The sequence below is a fragment of the Peromyscus californicus genome, unplaced genomic scaffold (assembly GCF_007827085.1).
Source record: "Peromyscus californicus insignis strain IS unplaced genomic scaffold, ASM782708v3 Scaffold_6__1_contigs__length_162567912, whole genome shotgun sequence".
NCBI classification, from domain to species: Eukaryota; Metazoa; Chordata; class Mammalia; order Rodentia; family Cricetidae; genus Peromyscus; species Peromyscus californicus.
The window spans coordinates 100,448,137-100,468,700 of NW_026294584.1; the positions used below are offsets into that span (position 1 = coordinate 100,448,137).

General features: G+C 53.6%; 1 protein-coding gene across 23 annotated transcripts in view; it reads right to left on the bottom strand.

Annotated features, from left to right (window-relative positions):
- Dysf (dysferlin) overlaps positions 1-20,564 on the bottom strand; it is a 201,430-nt gene that overhangs the window by 86,444 nt on the left and 94,422 nt on the right. For all 23 annotated transcript variants that reach the window (XM_052718958.1, XM_052718953.1, XM_052718955.1 and 20 more), the window contains 8 exons: positions 17,394-17,586; positions 16,188-16,343; positions 12,507-12,638; positions 12,261-12,427; positions 11,046-11,160; positions 10,731-10,836; positions 10,327-10,469; positions 8,267-8,440 (listed from right to left, as the gene is read on the bottom strand). In XM_052718958.1, the coding sequence (XP_052574918.1) occupies positions 8,267-8,440; positions 10,327-10,469; positions 10,731-10,836; positions 11,046-11,160; positions 12,261-12,427; positions 12,507-12,638; positions 16,188-16,343; positions 17,394-17,586 (1,186 nt within the window). The remainder of the gene's footprint in view (positions 1-8,266; positions 8,441-10,326; positions 10,470-10,730; positions 10,837-11,045; positions 11,161-12,260; positions 12,428-12,506; positions 12,639-16,187; positions 16,344-17,393; positions 17,587-20,564) is intronic.

Sequence of the window (20,564 nt, forward strand, 5' to 3'; positions counted from 1 at the left end):
GAGACCTAGAAAAGGCTCAACAGCATATCTGAGGTTCCTTCAGAGCCACACACCGCCCACCAGGAAGGTTGCTCTAGCCTCGAAAAGGAGCCCTGAGTAACCCATATCCTGGAAGACTCTATCAGCACCCATGTGGAGAGGTGGGAGGGAGAAAGCCAAGAAAGCTAGAGGTGGGCAGAAGAGCCATCGAAAGTTTAGATGGCTGGGACAGTGCCTCAGATGCCACGCCATGGCTGCTAGGGAGGAAGCAGCAAGGCCTCCAGGGCTTGTTGGGACCATCGGGGGAGACCCCAGGAATCTTGCCTGCATTGGCCAGGTCAAGCAGAGAGGTGTAGCCTACCACCGGGGGCTGCCCTCTTCCTCCAGGGAAGACCACTCCCACCACAGGACAGGAGGCAGAGCAAGAAGAGCCTGGTACCACTGAGAAGGGTACCTGGTACCCTACTAACAGGAACTAAATATTGCCCACACCTCTGTTCATGCAAATAGAGATCCCAGAGTGGCGAGTGCTGGAGCTGTTTCATACCCCAGAGTCAACTACAGACTCGGGACTTTGCGAGGCAGTCATTGAACAGAAGAAACTCTCTACATTTACAACTCAAGAAACTGGTATTTCAGAACAGAGGTGGTGGCGCAGGCCTGTGGCCCCGGCACTTGGGAACCTTGGACAGGAGAGAAGAGGAGTTTTAGGGCAGCCTGAGTCACAGAGTGAGTTCTAGGCCAGTCTTAACTACCGTGAGACTGATTAAGAAGACGGAAGAAACAAAGAAAACCCACACACATCTGGGAATTGCCCCCACAGACATCAGCATGTGCTTCAAGCCTGAACTGGGGAGCCAGGCTTGGCTCTTCCTGGAGAGCTGGCAGCTGAGCATCGGCCAGCACCACCCTCCAGTGACCCTCCAGACCATCACCATCTTCACTCCCTCCTCATCACCAGCTTTGCAGGGACATCAGAATAACATGGAGACATGGGACAGAGTTTTCCTTGGTAGGCATCTGAAGTCAGTTCAACCAAAACAAGTTCTCTTCAAAATGGGCTCCTAATAGAGCTTGCCTCCTAGGACTGGTTAGACAAAGCCATCTATAAACAGAGTAGGTAGCCACAGGTGCCTAGGGTGTGTCTCCTAGAACAGGACATGAAGAACGTCCACAAACAGCCAGGGAGTCCACATCTTCACCACTGGGAGCTACTGAGGGTCTGTCACAGATGAGACACCCACCAAGGTACAACATAGCGAGAGGCCATCCAGAAGTGACATTGGCTATGGGCCAACAGAGGTTTATTTGCCAAAACAGGCCATGGGTCAGATTTGGCCTGTGGCCCACAGTATGTTGACCCTGCACTATGAATGGGAGGCTATTGGTTTTTCTGTTCCTTATCTTCCCCACCCAACAGGTGAGAATATCAAGACAATTTGTCTTTTCCCTGCAGTTAAATGGATTCTCTAACAAGACCGAGGTCTCTCTTCTAGAGGCCATCAGAGTTCAGGGCACCTAAGCGAAGTGTTGAAGTGGCTACAGAGGGCTGAGTGCCAGCCTAGGGGCAGAAGAAGTCATACCCAGGACCCAGGGCACTGCCCTGGCTGCCACCACTTATACTAAAGCCCCACACAAGACAGCAGGCCAGGCCAAGGCATGAAAGCCCTTTAAAAGAGGGAGTGGACCAGAGACCTCGCTTCCCAATCAGGTCTTAAGTAGAATAGCAGGCAAGGGTGCAACCCCATTTAATTTGCAGCTGGAACGAGGGTTTGGAATCAGCTGCTAAAGTCTTTACTAAAGGCTTTGCAGAGCTGCCTGAGAGCCCCATGGAGCTGGGAGGGCACCAGGCAACCTGGAGAGTACGAGGTGCCACGTGTGAGCTGATTCAGGCCGAGTGTCCTCCCAAGTCTCCATATCTGCACATGCGCAGCCTGCAGAGACATCCAGGGCAGATTCTTTCCCCTGGCAGCTGCCTCAAGAATTTCAACAAGTGTCTGTCCCACTTTGTCTGGAAGTGCCCTGATTCTCCATGCCTGGTTTCTTAGAATGACTGGTAATAATGTCCCAGGCCAGCTATAATTAAAATAATAATAATAATAATAATAATAATAATAATCAGGGATGGAGGATCATAGACCCTCAAGTGTGATGTCATACTTGGGGGCTCCAACTGTGCAGGCACATTCACTCAGGACCTCAGCATCTTAACACCCAGGTTGGAGCAAGATAGATCCAGGGCCCACACATGTAGGGGACAAAATCAAACTGTCCTCTCTATCAGGAGAGCAGGAAGGATGGGAAGATCTCTGTTTGAATGGGGTGCCAGCCCTCAAGCCCCAGACAGCACAATGCCAGGGAGGGAACAAATATTTATTTCAGATGGTCAAGGGCCCGTGGTATCTGGGGCTCAATCGGTGGAATGCTTGCCTAGCATGCACAAAGCCCTGGGTTCAATCCTTTAACACACGTCTGTAATTCCAGCATTGGGGAGGTGGGGAAGATCAGAAGTTCAAGGTCATCCTAGGCTACAGAGTGAGATCAAGACCAGTCTGGGAATACATGAAACCCTATCTCAAGAAAGGAACCTGGGGACAGATATACAGATTGGGCCTCTAATAAGTCAATCACTCCGAGCCGTGGACCATAGCTACCCAGGAGGTAAATCTCTGAAGGATGCCTTGCTCAGGGAGAACAGATCTGGGAATTGGGCTGTGGTACCAGGCACACAGCATGACTTCATCCAGGTCCAGAGACGGCCCCACCCTGGCCAAGCCATGTGGGACCTCATTTCCAGCCAGCTCAAGTCTTGAGTTATTTCACACTGGCCTTTCTTTGACCCCTTTCTCCGCCCTTGCAACTCACAACTGCCCTTCCCCGCCAATGGCCCAGGGTACTGACGCCTGTCTCTAAGGGTTCTCACTACTTGGGTCTCTGCTGGCCTACGGTAGGCTTCCCAGGTAGCAGCTTCCCTGGGTGGAAAGAGGGATTCATCACATCTGGCCACGCCAAGAAATTGACTGCCTGTCTGAAATGCACAGAGCAAGGATAACCAAGGATGTTAGCCAAGTGCCAGCCTCCTGACACTTCAAATCTTTTCTCCCTAGGGCCACCCTCAAAGAGCCCTGGATGTAGCAAGAGTGATACTCTGCTCTAGTGAAAGAGAGCGTGAAAGTAGCAGTTTGTGATCTTCCCAAGAGTCAGAAAGTACCCAAGGAGAGGGAGGAAGGCAACCGTGTACCCTAGGTAGGTTCTAGGACAGACACAGACCTATTTCTTCTGCAGTAACATTCAGAGCTCAGAGAAGGATCTGTAGGGACAGTGACATCACTACCCCATAGCTGCATCACCCAGTATGACAGGAACTGCATTTCCTTACCCTGGTTACTTTCGAAAAGACTTTAAAGAGCCATGTGTGGACAGGGGCTAGGTTCAGCACCTCAGCTGTCCCCAGCTGTAAGGTGGGTTAATGTTAGCATCCAGTCTTCCAGGATCACTGGGGGATACAGAGCCACATTTAAACCTGTCTGCCTGATTTGTGGCACATGGTTAAAAAGATTTAGTAATTCTCTCTTGGTGACTTGGATGCCCTAGAGGAGTAGATAATGCCAGGGGCCTGAAACCAAAACTTAACCATCACACAAGCATCAGATTTGCCAAAGGGCAGAACATATACAGGGAGAGACAGATAGACAGACAGACAGACAGACAGACAGAGACAGACAGAGACAGAGACAGATGGAGACAGAGAGACAGACAGAGACAGAGAGAGAGAGGCATCCAAATTCCCAAGGCTCTTGCAACTCCAAGGCTCACATGCACCTTTAAACATGGAAGTCTTTCTCAGCTCTAGAAGGCACCAAGGACGCCAGCACTCGCTTTCGGGCCTGTGTCCTCCCTCCCTCCCAGCCCGTCTGCCTCTGCAGCTTGGGAAGCCTTGCCCCTCTAGCAAGGCCAAGTGCAGAGGCAGGCTTGGAAAAATCCTCGTGCCTGGAGGGCAGGCCTAGGGCAAGGGCGACAGAACAGATTCCGTGAGCTCATCCCCAGCAGCCCAGAGTTCCCAGAGAGGCTGGTGGCGTCAGGAGGGGGTGACTGGGTGGGAGCCGGGCGGTGGTGGCTGTGCAGCAGCAAGGGGTGTGGGGTAAGGAGGAGGCTGATGGAACTCGCTATAATAGCGGCTTTGTACTCCGATTCCCAGCTCCCTGGGAACGCCAGGAAGATTATGAAACCCGGTGTCTTTGGGAATGCCAGGATATTAGCTGGAAAAAGAATAATACGAAAATAAAATAATGCGCGGGATGGAGACAGCAGACGCTTAGCAGACTGAGCCAGGGCCTCCCGCTCTGAGGAGAGAGCCAGGCTTGGCCCCTGCTGCTGGTGCTAACGAGCAGACAGGGCCTGCCTTCCAAGGAGACGATTTCCAGAGGGTGCTGGCAGGCCAGGGGAGGGGTGGCAGGAGGCAAGGCATAACCAGGCCTAGTCCTGGGGCCCAGACATTCAAACCCCTCAGATTCCCAGGAGGTTCCCTTAGCCCCACCCACAGACATTCCCTGGCTCTTTCAAGGTCTCTCTCTATAGCCTCCTCCAAGCCCCCTCCCCCTCAGCATGGTCACTCTGGAATAACTATAGAACGGCAAAGATATAGAAGGCAGCAGGTTTAGTCTCAGTCACACATGAAAATCTCTCTTCCAGCCCTGAATCACAGAGGAGCTCCCCTGTGGACCAAAGCCTCCAGCATCAGACCCACTAAAGGGCAGAACAAGCTGTCTTATCTTGCCCCCATCCATGACACTGGTCATACACCCAGTCTCTCTCAGAAAAGCATCTAGATGGTGTCTTCTGTCCTCCACACTCAGTGATGGCCCTGGAGCCAGCGGTGGTGGCAGCGGCGGTGGCGGCGGTGGCGGCGGCGGCAGCGGCAGCAGCAGCAACTTGTTACTTATGACCTTGTTAGAGGTAGGGATTCCTGAGCCCCACCCAGACACTGACTCAGAGCCAGTATTGTAACAGGTCCTCAGCTGACTTCTCTGCTCATTAGCCTGCACAGTCACTGCTAATCCTTCCAGTGATGCTAAGATGTGGTCTCTTCCACGAGTGATGTAACAGAGTCCCAGAGGCGTGGGAGGCAGAAGCAAGATCCAGAGCACCCATGAAGCCTGTCACCCATCACACTTACACCAGGTGCAGGGCAGGCATTAGCAGACACCAGGGACCAGCAGTGTGGCCTTGGTAACAGAACACCTGGCAATCTGTCCTGTGATATGGAGTGTGCATGAGTCCCAGGTCCTGGGCTAAGACACCAGGCCAATGAGCTTACAGATGGAAGCCCGGTCCACCCTTTGACCAGGCTGGAAGCAGGTGAAGGTAACTGTAGGAAAGGAGTATGGTATGGGGGCATGTAGAATGTGATCATGTGTCTGCCCTGGGGCTGAGGGGATTCCATTTACTCAGCTACAAAGTGGTCCAGACAGTTACTATCAAAAAGGATAATCGCTCTGCCCAAAAACTGAACTCCTAAGGACACTGCAGAACTCTGGGGGATCTACCCTAGCAATCACAGACTTTCTCCCTCAGATTCTCTGGCAGTCGTGCTCCCCAGGGATGCAGAGGGCTTTCTGAGGCTGGTTCCTTCCATGTATCATGAACTAATCACAAATGAATCAAAATCCCATCAACCCTAAATATCTGTCAACTTGACATTGGACTTCAGTGGCTCGTTCCCCCATGACACGCTCTCCCACAAATAACAGACTAGTCAATGTCTCGCTTCTGGAAAATCTCATCACCATGGTGCCCCATTCCCCCAGTCTTTACACTGAGAATCTTGGGCCATGTCTTCTAGCTTTGCTTGACTTCCTTCTCCAAGCCCCACCCTGCTAGAGCACCTGCCTTTATCCATGCATCTCTGGGCACTTCTGAGCATATACCCCACCCCTCCCAGCTGACACTCAACCCCAACTCTTCCTGCTTCCCTGCCCTGGCCACCTGGCAGGCTGCCACCAGATCTGCTTCCCTCACACAGCTACACCGAATGTCAGACTAGCCAGAGCCAACAGTGAACTCAGCAACTCTGGGCTCACCCTGTGCCCGGGCCCTCTTGACTCTCTTCCCATCTACAATACTGAACCTTTGACACCCATGGGTGTCCCTCTGCTGTTCCAAATACCACCTTGGTCCCACAGCTCCTTCTCCATGTGGTAGCCTTAGCCCTGGATCTTCTGGTGGGAAATTATCTCTCTCAATTACTTCCCATAGCTACTTTACTCATGGTCCCCAATCCCTGCTCCAGCCAGAGCTCACCTCTGCTCAACAATGCTCTCAGCTCCCTGGTACCCACTGAGACGAGTCCTGGACCTGCCCTCCAGAACTCTCTGCTCACCACTATTTCCAGTTTATTTTCCTTTTCAGAAGCTCCTCTATCAAACCTAGTGGTGCTGCCAATCACAGAGCCCAAGTGTGGTCATCCAGAGCCTTCCACCCCTCTCCCCAGGCCCAGGGACTGGTGCAGGCACACAACCAGCTCAGGCCATTTTCTCCTGGAGTTGAGGCACTCTGGGCTTTCCACATGGGAGGAAGGCAGCATGCCTTTGTCTAGCAGGGTGTTATGGCTGTTGGAATGCAGCATGCTTCTGCCACCAGCACTTCATTGCTACCAAGGAGGAAACAAGCATGAGGTGAGGCTAAGACCAAGAGAAGAGTCCCAGGGACACCCTGAAAACCTCAGTTTCCTGCCACCTAATAGCCAGCTCCTCTCCAGAGCATTCTCAGCTGAGTGAGGCCCAAAGCCCATACGAGTGCAGTCTCTCTGTAGTGTTCACGCTGTTTTCTGAGACAATCTCTCACTAGAACCTGGGTCTCGATGGTTAGGCTAAGCTGGCTGGCCACAGAGCCCCAGGGATCCTCCTGCCTCTGCTTCCCTGATACTGGGAGTCCAAGCACATGCCGCCACACCCAGCTTTTTAGTGTGGAAGCTAGGGATCAAACTCCTACCCCCAGGCTTGCCCTGTGCCCACTGAGCCGTCTCCCCAGCCTCGAGTCTCTCCCTAATGAGAACGAATAGTCCCTCCAGGGCTTGCCTGGCCTTCCTCAGGCTCTTCCTCCCCTACTGTCAGCCTCAGCCACAAGACCATCCCCAGGCCCTGCCCAGTGCCCAAACCAGGCCAACACAGGACAAAGACAGCCACACACAGACCTGCTTTACTTCCTGAAAGCCACGGATCTATCTCATTTGCTCCTGTTCTGGCTGACAACTGTTTAGTGGCCCAGAGCCCAGGATGACTCTGCTTCTCTCCCAGGCTTTGTCTACAACTAGAAGGTTCTCTCTACAAGCCTGCTACAGGCTGTAACCTGGCCTTCAGAGGATTTCCTCTCCTGTACTACCTGAGATGAAGGGCCCCTCTGGCCAGCCTTTAGGGGACCACCACTGGCTCCCACTTCCTTCTCTGCTTCCATTCATCACATCTGGACTCACCCGACTAGACTTTCCCAGGACTCACAGCTGCCTTGACCCACTGACATGCACATATGCATTGACACAGACAACCTTGTGTATAAAGGCTGATGGGACCTGCTTTGCAGGTTCACACCCCGGAGCACCCACAAAAAAACGCATACATAGTACCGTCTGTGTTTCAGAAGTGGTGGTCTTATGTAGGCCTCTCACTCTGTCTCCACAAGTCTCTAGACGGGCAGAACAAGAACAGCCCCAAATGTCCCTGCTCTGATTGCCATCAGCTCTTCCTGGGCCCAGATCTTGAGTCATTTGAACCAACATCAGTACTACTAACTACAGAAAATGCCCCAGGGGAACGGTAGCCATCCAGGGTTTCCCTTTCTCAGGTATGCCTCCCCCAAACCCTATCAAAGCCTCCACCCGGGAGAACTGGGTCCAGTCAAGGATATGCCAGGGTCATCAGACCTCTCTGGCCACTCCCAGACTTCTGCTCCCATCCATGCCAGCCCATCTCTGCAGGAAGCTCTAGTCCTCTGGCTTTGCTGTCTGGTGAGCCACTCAAGAGTCCCAGGCCACCTCCCTCTCTGCTCTCATCTTCACACTCAGAGAAGCAGTGGGTCCTCCAGTGTCGAGAAAGAAGCTGTCTTATTTAGGAAGACACCCAGAATGCTGTTCACTCTCCCCACACGCCACCCCACAGGGACCCAAGCCAGGATGGCTGGCCAATGTTCCATCTAAAAACCATGACCCTGGGGGCTCCATGCCTGTCCCACATCAGCCTTGGAAAGGCAAGCTGCACCCCACCCAAGCCCAGCCAGATGCAACCCAATGTACCAGGGCCCCCTCGAGGGCAAACACAGCTGCCGGCCCGGTCTTCTCCAGTGGCTCCATGCGGCGGCGCCAGCGCCGGCGGCGGAAGGCATCTGTCTTGCGGTACTCCAGGTGGAATTTCCAGCCAAAGAGAGAGGCGTACTCCCAGCCCTCGCCCTCAGCCTCTGCCTGCCTGTGCTGTGGGAGAGAGGAGGCAGCTATGAGGGAGAGACAGGGCAGGATTCCAAGGCGTAAGCCTGGAAGAGCCACCTGGAAGGTGGCTTTGAGCAGCCTTGAGTAGGAAACCCAGGAGAGAAAGGAGACTCCTAGGCCACAGGGCAGCTGAGGAGGCCGGCAGGGAAGGCAGACAGCAGCAGAGCTAGACACCAGGCTTTGGGCTGTTTATTTGAACTAGAGGTGGACTGCCTGAATCCAAGCTTTCTTTTCACTTCCTTTTTCTCCTTCACATCCCAGCTTCTAAATATAGAAATGGGTCTGCAGTTCAGAGGCTCTTGAGAAGAGCCTGCTTCCCAAGGTCAGGCTACTTCTCACCAGGATGTGGACCTAGGCCAACTGCGAGGGGCCCCTGCCTCTCCTCTAAAGGGACCGTTTCCTGTAGGAAGCGTGGCCCCAGGCCCTGTGAGAGAGAGACACAGCATTGCTGTCAGACATCACTCAGATGGGACCCCAAGCAAGGCCCACACCTCTAACAACTGGATGTCTTCCATGGAGAGGAAGGATGTCAGCCTGGTTCACAGCAGCTGGTCCACCCAGGCATCCCTCTCTAAAGCCTCAGCTCACAGGAGGGAAAGAAAGCTTCGTCCCCTAAAGTCTTTCCCACTTAAAGAGTGGGAGAGGCCTGGTTCTGCTACGAAAGCCCAAATGTGTTCTTAGGAATGAAGGACAGATGACAAGAAGATCCAGGGCAGGCAGGTCCTGAGGTTGGGCTGAACATGAGCATTCCCAGACTCTGGGACAAGTGCATGTGGTCACCTGTGCTCACAAGGAAGTACTGTGGGCCTGTCCTGTGTTCCGTGGCATCCTTGGGTGAGCACTGATGGCTCTTATCTAGCCCTTCACTAGCCAACACACTCACACTGTGGCCTATCATCCCCAGCCAGAAGCGTAGCTCAGGAGTCAGCCCACCACTAGTAAGCCAGCTCCCTGTGGAGACGTGTATTGCAGCATATCCTACCTGCCAATGGCAGATAGCTCAGAGGGTATAGATTGTATCCCCTGCCTCCAGGTAAGGATTATCTGTGGGGTTCAAGGGCCCCTGCCCTCGAGTCTCCATATCACAGAGTTTCCCTCTAGGAAACCAAGCACAAAGTGCTTCCTTTGACATCCTTGAGCCTTCAGGACTGTAGGTGAATGCTGCAGGTGAATTCTGAATCAGACCTCCATATCTGTTCTCTGTGGGGTGGAGGAGGCATCTGTAAGCACCAGGTGTGATCTGTGGAGGCTGGTGTGATCTATAAGTTTCAAGTGCGGTCAGTGTTGGGGAGGGGGGTGTCTGTGATCTGTGTGCAGAATGTGACCCATACTTTCAGTGTGATGTGTGATGTGCTAAATTGATCTGGGTGAGACCTGTCAGTGAATGCACTGGGTCTTGAAGTGTTTTGAATGAGAATGTCCCCCAGGCATTTGAATGCTTGGTCCCTAATTGATGGCACTATTTGGGGAGGTTTAGGTGGTATAGCTTCGCTAGAGAAACTATGTCACTTGGGGTGGGCTTTGAATTTAAAATCCTCACATCACTTCCAGATTTCTCTGTCTGTTTATGTTTCAAGATGTGAGCTCTGGGCTTCCTGCTCCAACTGCCCTGCCTGCTGATTGCTGCTGTGCCTCCCAACCATGATGGACTCCAACCCTCCGGAACTATGAGCCCCAATCAACTCCTTTTCTATAAATTGCCTTGGTCACAATGCTTCATCACAGCAACAGAAAAATAACTAACACAGGTCTTGTGTGCCTGTGCATACTGCACGCACACTCACACGTTTGTTAATGCACACAGGCCTGCCCTATGTCCACTGGCCCCCTCCGTTCGGAAGCCCCACTCCCCTCTGCGCCCCTTGGCTCACCCTCTTCAGTGCCTCCATCTGGCTGAGGTCCCTCCTGCGCAGTCGGACCCAGCGCCGACGTCTGTGAGTGTAATACATCTTCTCAGCAGGGACCCAGTGTTTTGGCTTTCGGTCCGGGGGGATGGTGATACTGTACTCCCAGCCTAGGGGGTGGGGTAAAACCTGTAAATCATTGTTAGCAAATCCCCATCTCTCCTAAGCTATCTCTTTTTGTGGGGCATGCTCAGAACCTAAGCAGCTAAAACTCTGGGCCTAACTGGTGGCTTGAAGTGGAGGCATGTTCAGGAAGTTCCCCAGGTGAAGTAACCCAATAAAAGCCAGACAACTGCCTGGAGCCTTCAGCTGTCTCACTGGCACACCTAGGAGCTGGCTGGGGTGGGACCCCAACTTCTGTGTGTTCCCACCTTGCTCATCGACAGCCCGATTGAGGTCTACGGACCATTCTTCATCTTCCCACTTCCAGCCCAGTGGGCATTCAATATCATCCTTTGGAAGCACCTTCTCCCCGTTCTAGAGACACAATAGGCAAATGTGAGAAGATACAGACTGAGCCCCCGCAGGATTCGAGGACACCATCCTTCTGGACCACAGAGCAATTGGGTCAGCAAGAAGGCAAAGGGGAGAAGACACGCAGACTTCTAAGTCACAAGCTCTTCATGGGACCAAATGTCCAGGACCCCAGAGAAAGCACACACTACCCGCCTGGAGCACCCGCTTACCACATCGGTGTAATTATCACTCATATAGATCCACTGGCCTCCGGGGAGCCGGGTCTGGTTCTCAAAAACCTCCTCCACAAAGCTCAGATGACCAGCGTCAGCATCATGGAGCAGGCTATGGGGGAGGACAGTCAGAGGGTCACTGAGGACACCCCATCTTCTGCCTCCAGGAGAGCGTTATACCTCAGCCCACCTGCACTATCAACCTCACTACACACAGATAGAGGCGTTAGTGCGGAGAGGCCGGGACAGAGAGGGAAAAGGAGGCTTGGAACAGGTAAAGATGGTCACAGGCCAAAGAATGTGTCATCCAAGGGGAAAGGGAAAAAAGGGGACCAATAGGAGGCACCAAAGCCCAATGGATAGCACAAAGAAAATATCGTCAAGCTGTACATTAAAGATTTAACACTTGATTCTATAATATACTTCAAGCTTTTTTTGAAAAAAAAAAAAAGGTTGCTGGATGTCACCCAGCTATAAAAAAGTGTAGAGAGTGGCTGAGGCAGCATGGTAGGATGCACGAACTGGGACCCTCCAGGGAGCAAGCGAGCTGCCTGGAACAGGAATGGTCACGTATGTGCAATGAGAGGACGTTGTCTGTGTATCACGGAGGACACGGCACATGACTGGGCACCAGCTCCAAGGTATGCTTAATAATAAAGGACTCTGTCCATGTGTGTGAACATGTGCATGTACATGCACAGGGTGGGTGCAGGTTTAGGGGGTGCACACATGCTATGGCATCCATGTGGCAGTCAGAGGACAATCTTGGGTGTCAGTCCTCACTTTCCATCTGCTTGAGACAAGGTCTCTTGGTTGTTTGCTGCTGAGTATGCCAGGCCAGCGAGCCCGCGGGCCTTGAGGGACTCTCCTGTCTCTGTTCCCATCTCCTCATTGGAGCACCGGGGTTATAGACAGGCACTGCACTGGGCTTCATCATGGGTCCCAAGGAACCGAACACATCAAGTCACTTGCATGACAAGTGCTTTTTCCACTGAGTGTCTCCCCAGCCACATGTAGCACCTGATTTCTGAGTGTTTGAGCTATTCCTGGTAGGTGCCAATCCCAGGAGGGTCCGAGTAGCAGTCTCTGTGACCAGCAAGGAGCAAGCAGGACTCACAGAGCTCAAGATTCCGGAGGAAGGGCTGGGGAGAAGGGGGAGCCATGGTTGGACATCCTGTCCTAGCCCTCTACCACCCTGGGTCTACCACTCACGTCTTCTCTGGACACACGAACCAGTCTCCTGCCCAGGCCCAGCCAGCTGAGGGGCGGAAGCTGTCCTTTGGTAGTTTGATCTTGCCTGTGACGTCAGAAAACTTGGGGTAGGTGAGGCCTGTGGTGCCCCAGTTCCCGACCAGCGCCAGCTTTGTCTGGTTCTCATACTGCAGACCAAACAAGGAAGAGAGGTGAGGGATCACGCAACTCCAGGCTCCATGGGCCAGTAGGAGGGTAGGTACTCACCGTTTCAGCAAAGACAGAGAGTTTCCCCTCGGCAAACTGATTGAATTCTTTCTCATCCACAGAGAGCCCAAACCAGAGCTTGACTCGGATCTGCACAGGCATTCGGGCCCCAGGCGCGCCCTCCATGGGATACTAGGATCAAAGAAATACAAACATTCACGTCCCTCAGGCTTGGGCACACCGGCTCAACATCCAGTCAGGTGCACCCTGTTGGGGGATTATACCAAATGTCATAGAAGTGGAATATATAACCAAAAAGTTTTTTCCGCAAGAGTCCTGTTCATCAAAGAAGACTGTAGCAGCCATGTAGGAGCTCTCTACAGATGGGGTCATGTCTGCAACAGCGTCTCTAATATCCCTTTCTCCTGCCATCTTCTTACTTCCATCATCTGAGGAAACTTTCTACTATAATGGATCTGCAAGGTCCAACAGGGCAGCCACAAGCCATTTGAAAAGCAGCTCATGGAACTAGGGAACTGCGGTTTTCATTTTATTTTGCATTAACTAATTTAAACATCTATACATGGCTGCTGTGCTGGACAGCACCATCCTAGAAACAGAAGAGCAGGGACCCAGCTCCAGAAGAGGAGCAATTAAAACCACTTCATTTCAGTTTCAGTACTTCATGCTTTGGCTAGACGTGAACACTGCATCTAATGTCCCCACAATTTCAAGTGCTTATCAGCACGTTAACCACTCTTCTGCTGTTCAGCTGGTTTTTTTATCCCGAGGGCTTCAGAAGCTCTGCCAAATGGAATAACCACAACAACCCAACATTTAAAAACACATATATGTTCCCCACGATTACTTCACCATCTCACTGAAGCCAAAGGTTAGATTCGGCCTTGGGGAACAGAGTTCTTCTCTCTTAAAATGACACTCTATCCCCTAGAGGAGGCACCATGGTGAGAGATATCTCACTGAGTAAGAGCAGCAGGGAGTCTGGGTGGGTTCAGAAAAGGCTGAGAAGCTAGGGTGGGGGTTCCCAAGCTGATGGAGAAGGCCTGGACCCCTGGAGGTAGAGGCCAGGCCAAGAGAAGGCTTAGGGAGCGGCATAGACCATTGATGGTTGGCCTTCACCCATTCCTCAGCCCATCTCCTCTGCCGTTCCTTGGAGGAGTGTGGAGGCACCTCTTACCCCACCAGTCCCCAGGAACTCCCTGTGGTGCTCACTTCGGCTGTCCCCTCCCTCAGGGTGGCTAGCTATCCTTTCCCCCTCCAAGCCACCAGCCCTTGGGACATGGCAGGAATGCCTGCCTCCTCCCTTTCCTCCCCCACCTCGAGCTCCCCACCACCAGCCTCCCCCAGACAGGCCAGCCTGCCCAACCTAAAATAGCAACAGCAAATAAAGAAATGTCTAGTTTGGGGCTCCTCTCCTCGGCTGGTGCTCACTTTTTCCAGCTTGGGTTTAAGTTAAGGAACACCAGTGTTTGCTTGGTCTCTGCCCGCTGCCAACATTTTTGTAGCGCTTGCTCAGGAGCTACTGGCAGGCTCATGAACCCAATGGGAAGACTTCGAGAAACAGTTCTCTATCTTTTCTTTTTCCCTCCTTTGCTTGGAATCAGGGAACATTCTCAGCTCACCTCCTAGAGGCTTCAGGGCCAAGAGGTCAGAACTGGAGGGAGAGGTGCTCCAGAGCCTACCAGGCCTGCCTACAGCCTGCCCACACTCACCACCCATTGCCCAGCCAGCCCATTCCCACACTGTCTCCCCTTCCACATTCCACATGCACTTGGAGACGGTCAGCCTAGGAGGGCAATCTGAGGCCAGAACTTGAGGTTAAAACCAAGAAGGTACCTCAGATGGTCCAGGAGCAGGTGGGAAAGTCATGATTCCACACACACACACACACACACACACACACACACACACGCACGCACGCGCACGCGCACGCGCACGCACACGCACACACACACACACACACACACACACACACACACACACACACACGACCCACATCCTCCCCTCTGAAAGATCAATCTCCCAGTGTACTGATTATCGTATTCCTGGCTACCTCAGTTAGGATTACCGTTGCTATGATGAAACACCATGACCAAAAGCAACTTGAGGAGAAAGGGTTTATTTGGCTTACACTTCCATATCGCTGTTCATCATTGAAGAAAGTCAGGACAGGAACTCAAACAGGGCAGGAACCTGAAGGCAGGAGCTGATGCAGAGGCCATGGAGGGGTGCTGCTTACTGGCTTGTTCCTCATGGCTTGCTCATCCTGCTTTCTTATAGCACCCAGAACAACCAGCCCAGGGGTGACACCGCCCACAATGGGCTGGGTCCTCTCCCATCAATTACTAATTAAGAAAATGTACTATAGACTTGCCTGTAATCCAATCTTATGGAGGCACTTTTTAAATTGAGGTTCCTGCCTCTCAGATGACTAGTTTGCGCCAAGTTGACATAAAACTATCCAGCACACTGCCTATAACAGATCTCCAAATGTGGCATCTGTAGAGCAAGGGACAGCCCCAAAAGAAAGAGAAGGGCAGAGGGAGAGAGGAACAAGCGTCTGCTCACCACCTGGTTCTTGAAGCAGTGCATGCACTGTCTAGTTCAGCCCTCAACGCCTGTGAGGTAGACAGCCTCGTTCCCATCTCGTAGGTGGGGAGAAAGCGGACTGTTTAGAGAGATTCGGTGACCTGGCCAAGGCCAGACCGAACTCCAACCAGCACTGGCAATCCAGCTGGAGCCAGCCCTCTCTTCCCACCCCAAAGGGCAATAAGAATGACTGGCCAACCAAAAATGGGTAAGCCAGCAGCCAGGAGGGACTCTACCCAGAGGGGCCGAGGCTGTGGTAGGGTCAACGATTACCTCTTGGAAGACTGAAGATTGAGGTAGCATGTAAAGAAGGGAAGAACTGCAGCACTGACTTTGGGGACGTGGGCCAGGCTGGAATGGAGGCAAGCCGTGGAGGCTGAGGAGGCCTTGAAAGCAGAGCCATTCGAAGCCACTGGGAGTGGACCGCTGACTCCCTGGCCACGGAGAATGGCTGTACACTTAGAAGTTATCTCACAAGGGGGCGCTGTGTTCTGATCCTCTGCCTGAAGCCATGACCAAACCGCTGGGGCTCTGTAGCCCAGTGTTCACCTAGAGAAGATGATGGGAGCCCTTCCACAAGCACCCACTCACACTCCCCTCATCAACTGTTGCTGAGGCCACTGAGACAGGGCTGGAGGCCATCTTAGAGTCAGGAATGATTCCTGAAAGAGACCAGTCCCAGTAAGCAATAAAGTCTTGAACACATACAAACACACACATGGGGCCCTTAATTTACTTCTTTTTTTTTTCCCAATGGGATCTTATGTGGCCCAGGCTGTTCTCAAACTCAATGTGTAGCCAAGGATGAACTTGAATTCCTGATCCTCCTGCCTCTACCTCCCAAATGCTAGGACAGGCGAGTGCCACCACACTGTTTTCCTAGTTCACTTCCAACCCAGATTCCAGCTCCTACCAGCAAGCCTCCTAGACTCTCTGCCTGGGGTCTGGAGAGTCTGGGGGGAACTGAAGAAAAAGAAAGTTATTTTACTCAAATACCCCTCCCTTCCCAAGATGAAAGTCTGAGGACTTTCAGATAGTTCCAGAACAGGACTGGATGGGGAGCCAGGGGAAGCTGAAAAAGGCCTTGTGTTGAGAAAATCCTATGGTGGCCCTCGCAGAGAGAACACTCACTTTCAGAAAGATGGTCTGCAGCTTTCCACAATTCCTGCCACAGTAGCTGGGCCCCCGCCGGGAGAAGAGGACTTCATGGGTGGGTACCCGTTGGTAGGCCACGCGCTTATCACCCTGCAGCATCCAGATGATGATGTCTGGCAGGCTGTTCTGGGGCTGGAGAAAGGGTGGCAGTCAAGGTGGGGATGGTGACATGTCCAGAGCCATGCCTGACCTCTGACTCAAAGGCCACAAAGGTCTTGCCTCACCCAGCTCCCATCCCATACTGGCCACTCAGGGCCCTGCCTGTGGCCCTCAGCTTACAGAGGAACTCCCACGAATGCCTTAGATGCCCATGGGTTTCTGGGAAGATGCCCCTGCACAGAGCATGGAGCCCAACTCTTAAGTCTTCTCTTGTGGAAGATGTGGTCTGCCCAGAGGAGCCTCCTTCCTCCTGCTAACCCTAGGACCCTAAGGTCTGCAGGCTTTCAGGAGTAGATGCCACCACCACAGCGGCTCCTCACTACCTTTCCAGGGCTCCTCAGAGTGAGTGAGGTCCCAGACCTGGGGGTAGAAACTGGAAGGATTTTTGAGGAGGATTCTCCAGCCCTTGCCCTCTCCTAGCCATAGCATAAAGTCTGTGAAGAGGGTAGGATCAGGAGCAAGGCTCCAGAGGCTGCCAATGACCAGCCTGGGGGACAGTCCTCACTGCTATGAGGATATGCCCAGGGAATTGGTCATATGCCTACTGCCCTACCCAGGGAAACTCTAGCATTCATCACCCCTTTCCAAGCAGCCTTTCCCATTGCCCTCTGTCCCAGACACCCTCTCCAGGTACATGCCCGGGTACCATCCCTTCTCACCATCCACATTTCCTACACACAGGCACTAGTGGTCCAGTAGTCAGATTCTTGGGGAAGCAGGCTTCAACATGAGACCTAGAGCCAGGCACTCTGGGTTCTGATACCAGCCTTGCTCTGACATCCTTTGGCAGGCTAGGCCATCTATTGAGTACCTACCGTGTGCCAGGCTCTGAGTTGGACTATGTAACACCTAGTAAGTATGCTGCTGTGTCCTGCAAATGGGCATACTAATGCTCAGAAGGTTAAGTGACCTACCCAAGGTCACCCAGCAACAGATCCAGGAATGTATCACAGTATAAACCTTTAGTCTGCATTCTAGGAGGCAGGGAGGCTGAAGAAGAAAAGGCCCCTCAGGATTCACTACCTCCTCAGCCAGGGCACGGAGACGAAGAAGCCAGTCCTCGGCCTGCTCCAGGGCAGTGGAGAGTTCACTGTGGCCAAGCTTCAAGGCCAGGGCAGCTTCTTTGATCTGGCTCAGGTGACGGGTACGTTGCCGGAACAGATATTGATCAAGGTGGGTAACAGAAGGTATTTCACGGATGTCACACAGGGGCTGGCTGTGAGAGACAGGTGGAATGTGCTCGTTCACCAGGGCTCCACACACCACAGAGGCAGGTGCATGTACACATAAGCATGCACATTTATAGGGTCCCTGCTCCCTGCCAGCCTGCTGGGTGCTCACCTTAGTGTGGCCTGCCTGCTCCAGGAAATCTCCCGCACACACTCTTGGCCCTCCCACTCTGAAACATGCCTCTTTATTCCCAGGCGATCCTTTTGGGCCTCATCCTCACCCTCCAGTTTGGTGGGTTCTTTTGTATGAGTGTTCGCTCTCCAAGCTGACTACAAGCTCTCAAAGGACCTAGAGGGTCCCTTTCCCGCCCGCCTTGTGTTGTCTAGGGCAGAGGCTAGAGTCTAAGTTGCCCCATACTAAAATAAATCCCTTCTGTGTTGGGCGCATACTTTCTCCAAGAAAGAAATTTATGGACCCCTGACTAGCTACTGCAGACGCTGTGGGGAGGCCAGCAACTGTGAATACAGAAGCATCCACCCTGGCTGCCCCGAGACGGCCCTCCCAGAATCCTGAGCTTTGGAAAGCCTTCTGAGCCCTGCTGGGGTACTGCAGCCCTCAGCTAACAGCGCTGAAGCCCAAGTGAGGGGGTAAATTAAACTTCATCCTGTGTGGGGGCAAAGATCTCTGATCCCCGACCCATCACACAGGGACTCTAAAGGCCCCCGCAGATGGACGCTCCACGCCGTTCCGGAGCTGGATGAGCACACCCAGGAGAAATGCTAGAAAAGAGGGGCTGAGCTCCAGTTCTCCCTCCCCAAGCAGGACCCTCCAGCTGGCCCAGCCCTTGCCCTCAAACAGGACATTCGTCAACGCTGCTGCGCCAGGCCTGCTCCACGCTGCAGCCCCCGCCCCCTCCCCGCAGCGTCTGGACTCCCGGCTCCCGGCTGATTTATTTTTTCTGCCAATTTCCCCGAGCTATGCAGAACCAATTACCGCCGGAGCGCCACGGCACCGCTCTGGCAGGCCCTCGGCGCGCTGCGTCTTTCCTGTTATTTTTTTTAATTGAATTTTTAGGGTGGGGGGAGCGGGTGCGCGAGCTCCATCTCGGGGAAACTTAAGCCCCGGGGCCCGTCTCAGGTCACGTACTGCACACCCTGTGGTAATATAATATTTACTGCCCCGAGGGTGCCGCGGACGGCAGCCCCGGGCCGGCGGCAGCGGGTGGAGGCCTTGCATGGTGGGGTGAGGGGCCCTGGTGCGCAATGGAGCAGAGGGCTAGAGAAGGCCAGTCAAGGTCAGAAAACAGGGAGGACCCTCCAGCAGACCACCCAACCCAAACTCCGCAAGACCAGCCAAGCACTGTCCTTACCCCTCACAAGATGCCCTGGCTCTTTCTCGCCCGCAGGGAAGTCCAATACAGGGGTACAGAAAGGAGGGAGTCTGAGGAGGAGATGGCATCCCTAGCCCTCCCTACAAATGGGAGGTGGGCCACATAACCCGGAGCAGAGCTGCTCACCAAGTCACCACCTGTCCCTGGGGACCAAGTTGGTGACTGTACCAGGGCCAGTCCCCTGGAGAGTGAGCTGGCGTCCCTCTTGAGTTGAGCTACAGGTTGAGTCCAAAAAGATGACCCTTCCCCAACTTGGCCTTCTCCTGAGGAGAAACTGAGGCAGCCTGCCATCCCCTACAGGAGCAGCCTGGGAGTTTTCCCTGGAAAAAGCGGCCCTGATCTGCACCTTCAGGGCTGACCGGAGCTACTCCTGTGCAGAATGCTAGGAAGGGCTTTGCGTCTAATGGAACAGCATGACGGCCAAAAGTAATGCACAGAGGCAAGGGGTGCATGATGGGGTGGGGAGGGTCCAACAAGCCGGCAAGACTCCGAGGGATGAGGGCTATGAGGCGCCCTGTGGGGAAAACAGTCCTCTCCAGGATGCCAACTGGAAACTGGGGAAGAGAGGGTGAGAAAGGAAGGGTGTGTGGCTGGGCTGGGGAGGAGAGGGGAGAGGAAGGCTGTGTGAGCCGCTAGAGTTTGTGCTGTGATCTCTGAAGGTGGTGGACCTGTGGAGACAGGAGGAGACAGGCGATGGAGATGACATGTGTCAGGCATGTGTGGCCTGAGACACAGCCTGGACCAGCTGACAGGGCAGACACACGAAGAGGAGAAGCAGTGAGCCCAGAGATCAGAGAAGACGGCTTGACTGCGTGGAGCAGGGGGAGGAGGTAGGGAAGGGCCCTGGCTGGAGACAGTAAGGCTGATAGTAAGCAATCAGCCCTAATCAGCCATGACACCTGCTCATGCTGAAGTCTCAGGCAGCATGGTTCCCTCAGGTAGTTCCCAAAAGGATGGATCTGGAGTCCCTTCCCTGAAGATCCCATCAGACCCTGAGAGGATGGGAACTCACCCCCAGCCCCGTCTAGGCTCCTGTCCTGGCTGATGCCCCCAGAGGCCTGGGCATCTTCCTACCCCCAGGAGAGTGACAGAAGAGCCTGGCTTGGCAGAGTGTTTCAGATAAATCCTCCCTGAGAGAGCACTGAGGACAGCCTGGGACCAAGAACCACAGCCTCCAGTGACCCAGCACCTCAGACTTGCCAGGGATTGGGTCCCACCCGTTTCCAAACTCCCAGCCCCACAAATTCGCCTGTTCCACCCCACAACTGCCATGAGCAGTACTTCGGAGACCCATGTTCCGCCAGCCTCTGTCCCTGAAGTGGCATCACTGGGCACAGTAGTCTCTCTGTAGGCATGGCCAGGGTGCAGGATGCTCTGTGAAGGTGCCCCACCCTGGGGCCCCTGCAAGCTGATTGTACCCCCATGTGCCCCTCCAGCACCCTATTCCTTCCACCTCCAGACCAAGACCAGCTTCCCGATGCCTCATCACTCCCACTCTGCTTTCCTCCTGCCAAACCCCTCAGAGAATGGCCCCAAAGCGCACCCAACTGTCATGGCCTCAGCTAGGTAATCATACTGGGTCTTTCCTGGGCCCCCAGTTCTATCTGTGACTGAGTAACACAAGGACACTCTTC